Source organism: Topomyia yanbarensis, chromosome 3, assembly GCF_030247195.1.
Source record: "Topomyia yanbarensis strain Yona2022 chromosome 3, ASM3024719v1, whole genome shotgun sequence".
Lineage (NCBI taxonomy): Eukaryota > Metazoa > Arthropoda > Insecta > Diptera > Culicidae > Topomyia > Topomyia yanbarensis.
Window position 1 is genome coordinate 198173503 of NC_080672.1, and position 7291 is coordinate 198180793.

General features: G+C 42.0%; 1 protein-coding gene across 1 annotated transcript; it reads right to left on the reverse strand.

The window, feature by feature from the left end:
* Positions 1 to 1206: 1206 nt before the first annotated feature.
* LOC131689024 (uncharacterized) lies at positions 1207 to 2402 on the reverse strand. The gene is made up of 2 exons (XM_058973759.1): positions 2338 to 2402; positions 1207 to 2257 (listed from the first exon to the last, which is right to left on the reverse strand). Exon 2 carries the CDS (start codon positions 2187 to 2189, stop codon positions 1365 to 1367), a length of 825 nt encoding a protein of 274 aa, XP_058829742.1. The 5' UTR covers positions 2190 to 2257; positions 2338 to 2402; the 3' UTR covers positions 1207 to 1364.
* Positions 2403 to 7291: the final 4889 nt, after the last annotated feature.

A 7291-nucleotide genomic window follows, 5' to 3' on the forward strand; every position in this document is an offset into this window, starting at 1 on the left:
TTCCAAATACTCTTCCGAAGGGACGGTATAGTCGCTTCTAAACACTCCGCGAAAGAAATCAGCAAACAAATTTACGGTATCAGCTGGAGATTGCGCGCTTGCGTTTCCAAGGAAAACGTCAGTGGGAGTACTACCAGATCGTTTTCTGCTGCTAACGAATTTCCAAAATGTTGCGGGGTTATCGCGAAGGCTTTTTTGCACATGATTCAAATACTCACGAAAAGCGGAATTCCGGGCCGTTTCGTATTGCAGCTCTATCCGTCGAAGAGTAACTTTGTTTTCTTCTGACTTATGGCGGAAATACCGCTTGCGTTGTTTTCGCAGAGCATTACGCAAACGGCGAATCTCAGCGTTCCACCATGGAAATTTGAAATCCACCCTCCTGTTGACTCGTTTCAGTGGAACCTTTAGGCGGAGTATGTCATATACTTTGCCATAAAACAGCGCGACTGCTTCGTCAAGCTCATTACAACACATTAAATCGGTCCAGTCGACAGTGGCAATCAGTGCGGAGATTTCGTCAAAGTTGCAACGGTTAAAGTCAAAATCAAGCTCGTCAATCGAATGAAATGAATCATCTCCAGTGTTGGTACGTACATCTAGCCGCAGGACAAACGGTTTGTGGTGAGGATCGACTTTGAGAATAGCAGTCGGAGGTTCAAGCAGCTCTACGATATCCGTGTTGTTTACGAATGCAAGATCGAGGATCCTCCCGTTCACATTCGTCAATGAGCAGATCTGGTACAGACCGCCTGCAACCATAGACTCCGTTACAGCTATTTCTTGTTCCGAAGAGGCATTAATAGGTAGGTAACATTTTAGATCATTATCGAGCGACCACTGAAGGCGTGGAAGATTGTAGTCTCCAAAGACGAGAACAGTGTCGGTGCTGCCAGCATTGTCTAGAATTGTTTGAACGGCAATAGCGTGCGCGTGATACAAATCCGGATCACTATTTGGCCTGAGATAAACACAGCTAATATATACAGATTGATTCGGGAGCGCGATACGCACGACGATTTGCTCCAGGCGTTCAATTCCAGATAAGCTTAGCTGCGAGCCTACGAGGTTGTTCTTTATCGCTATTAGGACGCCACCGCCTCGACGCAGATGACTGGTTGTTGAGTTGCGGTCGCAGCGATATATTACGTAGTTTGACGAGAGCTCAGCGTTTAATATGTCTTCGCGCAGTCAGGTTTCCGTAAGGACAATGACGTCGTAGTCACTAGAAGAGAGCGCTAGATGGAATTCTTGTGTTTTCGTTCTCATTCCTCGCACGTTCTGGTAGTAAACGGAAATAAACTGCTCGGAATGTGCGGTAACTTCGGGAAAAGGCGATACAGGATGTGAAACAGGCGATGTAACTAGTTGGGAAGAGGGCGAAGAGCAGTGGAAGTAGTCATTGTTGCTGAGTCGGGCGCATTCGGTTTCCAAAAAACCTTTCTGGAATCCGACTTCTCTTCAAACTCACGATAAGCAATGCCAACTGGCCATGTAGATGCCGTCATAGCCTTTTCTTTGAGATCCGTGGGCATGCCAACTTTGTAGGAGACAAAATTCAGCGTTCTAGGATCTCTGCCACGAGGGACCAACTTGATGACAGTGATGTTCGAATTTCCGAGTTTATCCGCAGCTAGCTTGGTGACGCTTTCATCAGGGACATCGGGCGAAATTCCTGACAGGTACAACCAAAACTTTTTATCTTCACGATTCACAGCGATAGATGGTGTCAATGAGTCGGCGGCATCAGTACCACGTAGCAGCTTAGAAGGATTGGAGCCTGTATCATCGTTGTCTCTCTTTCTTTTAGCAGAATTAAAGGAAAATTGTCGCGGTCCAGGAATCGGCGTTTTTGGTACAGCGTCTATCAACGTTTTGAAGTTGGTCCGAATTTCTACCTTTAATTCCTCCAGTATGTCGTTGCGAATGGAATTTTTAAGCTCCTCGATCACCATTTGGTTTGCGGACTCAACGGACACTAATGCGTTACGAAAACGTGCTTTGTCCATGATATTTTTGCAGGTGTTACACATCCAAAATAAGTTAGACTTGTTAATAACAGCGGCAAATAATTCGTCGTTTAGTCCGCAGCATTTTGCGCAAAATGACGAAGAGCAAAAACCGCCACATTTTACAGCATTACGACCATCGGAAAATTTATCAGTACAACTCTCACAAAATCCAGGCATTTTACGATATGCGGTAGTGTAAGGGTTACTAGTTGAAATGCTCAGTAACAGATGGCGCCACTTACACTCTACAAGATGATGACAGGTATGTTTTTGGGTACGAAATTCACTTAGGTACAAGATCGAAGGAGCGCAAGAAAGTACTAACCAAAACAACTACGAAATTACTTCTCACCTTTCTCGTTCTGGCACCTGGAGTTCAGGAAGGCGGAGGACAACTATCCTCAACAGGCTAACCCCGTACGCAGAAGGTACGGACGGCCTATCAAGCAACCAGTTTGGCTTTCGGAAGGGTAAGTCCACAGTGGACGCTATCAACTCAGTGATAAAGACTACCGAGATAGCGATCCAACGAAAAAGGCGAGGCATTCGATACTGTGCGTTGGTGACACTTGACGTGAAGAACGCATTCAACAGCGCAAGCTGGGATGCCATCGCGCGTGATATCTGCTTACCGCATGGTATCACACGATGCATCCTGCGTGATAGCGAGCATGATGCCAGTCGGGCTGGTCATTCGGGAAGATGAGGAGTGCTTCGAGCTACGTGGAAATAGAGGAGCCCGCGAGCGCACCAGGGTGACCTCGGTCGCCAGATGGCAGTGTGAGTGGAATAATTCCTCGAAAGGTAGGTGGACCCACCGGCTGATACCTAACATATCGAGCTGGGTGGGCAGACCTCATGGGGAAGTTCACTTCTATCTGACACAATTCCTGTCAGGCCATGGCTGTTTCCGACAGTACCTCCACATGTTCGGGCACGCGGAGGTCCCAGCCTGCCCGGACTGTCCAGGTGTAGACGAAACTGCCGAACACATACTGTTCGTATGTCCTCGGTTCGACGTCGAAAGAAGAGCAATGCTTGACGTCTGTGGCTGGGACACAACCTCTGATACCCTTATTCAGCGGATGTGTCAATCGGTGGAGAAGTGGAACGCAGTCTCGGCTGCTACCACCCAGATTGCCTGTAGGCTACAGGTAATTTGGCGAACCGAGCAACAGACGACGGGCACGACTAACTAGTGATTGGTTAGTTGGAGCGAAAAAGGCCGAGCGCAAAAAGTGAGTGAATGGTCTGTCCATGCTGAGGCAGGTTTGGCGCAGCGACTGGCAACCGCGTAAGGAGTAAACCCAGCCCCCCCCCCGAAGCAAGGCAGAAGAGCGAGTGTATAGGCGTATATGTGGACTGCCTTATGCCAAGATGGGAGGGTCGTAGCGTAGTATGTTGGGACTTAGCTATCGATACCTCGTGGCGTGGTAGAGGAGTGAAAGGGTGAGCATCCAAGTCAGTCTCAAACGGTATGTTAAGGGTGAGCACAAAAGTCAGCCTCACATGATATGTCAGAAGTGGGGCCTAAGAAAAATGCCCCACATGGGATGCCAGGGGGAGTGACAGGGGTACAATAGAGTGGTACGATCGAGAGTGAACCAGGTGATAGGGTGAGCATCCAAGTCAGCCTCACATGGTATGTTAGAGGCGAGCACAAAAGTAAGCCTAGTAAGGAATGAGTAAGGTGAGCACACAAGTCAGCCTCGCAAGGAACGAAAAAGGTGAGCACTAAAGTCAGCCTCATGTGGAGTGTTTGAGAGTGAATCAAGGTGCGATAGAGAGAGCACCCAAGTATGCCTCATACAGGACGTATGAACGCGTGAGTGAGAGTGAATGAGTACATTAAGTACAGCCATCCCCCCAGAAGTAATACCGAGAGGTAGTCCCTGGGGGGAACGATGGCGGTGCCCAATGGAGTTTAGTCGGTATTGATGGCAGCGTCGTCATTCGAGCCCGACTCGCCCCCAGTACACCCCGTGCGGTAGCTTGGACACCTACTAATAGCACGTGTACTGGGTAAGTACGTAAATGTTTTCTCCATTGTAAAAAAAAACACGCACAGAAATTTGCCGAATTCGACGAACTGATTCGAATGGTATATGACAGACGGCCCTCCGGGCCGGGATTAAGTAGGCGATGTTCAGAGGGATTGCATAACCTTTCTATAGGAGAAAGGCAAAAACACTTTAAAAAGCAGAAGAAAAATAATTCAAATACAAACAAGATTGCCAGATAATCACAAAATACATCTAACAGAGCAGGAATTTCGGTACGTAAAAATTCATACAAAAACGCTTATAATCCACCTAACAGTGTGATGAGACATTTCTTATAATCCTTATCACTTTTTTCGGATATTATATCGTTTGAGAACATTTAGAACTTTATGCTTCGCGATGTTTTTGATAACACATACTACATGGGATAGTGACAGGACTCAGAGAATCGCTCAAATCAGCATAGGACAACATCAGTGCTAGAAATCTCAAAATAAATCAATGGGAAAGCGAAAAAATGGCCAATAAAATAGACATACAAACGAATTATTGCTAATGCTCTGTTAATAAAATATCTAAATTGCGGTGGGAAAACTAATTTTTTTTAAAGGGGTTATATATTGTACTGAGCCAAAAAAATCGATTTTTTTTTTTGAATCGATTTGAAGTTTATACTTTACTCAAATTTCCTACGCGACTGATAGCTAAGAAACCAACGCTTTTTCTTGTAAAGGGCGATACTAGCAGTGACACCATTCAAAGGAAATCAACAGTGAATATTTCCAGACTTGGTTTTATTTCCTATTTAAGAACTATTGTGTTTTTTACCTCCTAGATTGCATGATTCCGTGATCGAAACCCAAAACTTCATAAAATATTTGAAATCATTAAGTTAAAATTTGTTTTTGCTATTGACATTGACAAAATGATAGTATCGCCCCTTTGGCGATTGTTTACTTTTTCGGTCCCACCTATCAGCATTGAAGTATCGCCCTTACTTTTTTTACAATAACTACCGTTTTACACCACCGATTTCGTCCGGGTTTTTTCAATAGCGATCATTGTTACTATTTACAGCTGATAATCCTAAAAATACGAAAAAAACAGTTTCGCCTCTAAACTGCTAGCAAAAAAGTATCGCTTGTTTGCATGGAGCAAGGAGGGCGAAACTTTAAATAAACAAACAAAAATACAGTTTCACCCGTTGTATTTTTTGCTGTAGTTTAAGAAAGCAATATCGTAGAATCAAAATTTTTAGGTTAATTTGTTGCGTTTAAAAGCTCTAATTCTCATGTATGAAAAAATCTTTATGTTGTAAGTATCGCCCTTTTCACAAAAAAGCGTTGAAATGAAATCGCAGCTCCTGATATCACGCTATCTCTGAAGTGCATGCGTGCATAGTTCCAAATTTTACTTCGACGTCGACTTTTTCTAAAGGTGACTTCGCAGTAGTATCCTTGATTTGAATTATTATCGCTAATCCTAATGCCAAAGAACAAATAAAAACCTCTCGAAAACGAACCGTTTGGAAAAATCGTCATCATTACTGGAATTTTCATTTTCACCTTCCGTCACTTGCGTTAATGCACTGGGTGCACAGTGCTCTGAAAATCTAGCGAAATTAATTTCTATTCCATAATTTTCAGTTCAGCAATTCGAGATATCGTGCTCACCGCAAGCCATGAAAAATAGACTACGTTGGGAAGCGATGGTCACTATTTATTAAAAAATCACGGTTAAATAAAAAATAAAACTATTAAAAAATTACAAACAGTTTACAATTTTCACAAACTTATGAAATGTTTAATGTTTAATACGCTTTCGTAATATTGTGTAGGAAAAAAGATGAAATTTTCTGTATTTTCTCTATCTGCAACATATAAACACTTAAGTATACCAATTAATTGGTATACGAACTGGAATAGGTTCGCCAAATTTTGGAAGAAGTATATAAAATAATCCCTTGAAAACTACCTAAAAATTGTTGTAGTTCGATGCAATTAAAAAATCCCCAAAAATGAAATGTACCTATTAATGTGAAACACAGTGAATAATACATACAATAAAGACCCATTTTTATCAGTCTCATGGTGTATTTTTGCCTGACAAAATGGGGGCATTGACTAAATCGGGCAATTTTTTTCTCTTTATAATAAACTGAAACTGTTAAAATATTCTTCCCGTCCCTTGATGTAGTCTGATAACTATTTCTGATTATGATGAACTTTTTATTTTTGCATATTTCCATCTTAAAGATAGGGAAAACATGCTCAAGAAAGGATTCACTCGGATTCAGTCTTTTTCGTCTGCTAGAGCCCATCAAACATATGTTCATATTTGGCTGATAAAATCGGGGTTTCAATGTATTATAATAGATATTCAGCATTCGAAGAAATTTCTTGTGAACGAGTGTAGAACGACTTTGTTTCTACTTACTTAAAGTCAGCGGAGTAGCCAGAAATTCGGTTTGGTTGGGGTTTGGTGAAAATCGATCTTTCTGCCCAAACGGCATAATTCCGAAACCGTAATTTTTTAACTTTTAAAATTATGCAGAATTATTTTTTCAGGAAATAGTAACAGAGTTCGTGTCTTTAGCGAATTTGTTGAGACTTTATTGTAGTCATGAAAATTAACCTGAGAAAATTCACCATAAATACTTCTTGGACGATATACCGTCAAAATTATTTTATCAAATGATGCGCTGTTTAACGTTTGTAAAACTCATCGAAGATACTAAACCTTCGAAATTGGCGGTTTCAAAATGATGCTATCTTGACCATAAATTACTGTTTTTGAACATTTGACCTATACATATAATTGGTCATACAACAAAAATCAAATGCTTCTCAAAATCGATCAGGACCTGCTAGAGTCGAATGGAAATCGTCATTTTTCATAAATTTCTCTCTACATTCGGAAAGTGTTATCCTCGTTATTAATCATATTACGTTTTCGTCTCAACTCGACGCATTCCCAAAATAAAAACCTGTTTTAATCCACCTAGTAGTGCAATTGTTCTTTTCTCATTTGTCCAGGCTACGATTCCATGGCTGGTTATGTTCAATACAATGGTGGAAATGAATATTCCATGTTCAGTACGATTTGAACATACATACAATGGTTCGACAGCCACAATCTTGAGATACTATGTGATACTGAAACATCGCTTGAAACCAGCGGCGGATCATGGAGAAATCCGGGAGGTCCGGGTCCTTCCGAAAATTTTCAACTTGTTAAGAAATTTTAAACTAGTTTTAATTTTAAAGTAGCAACCCC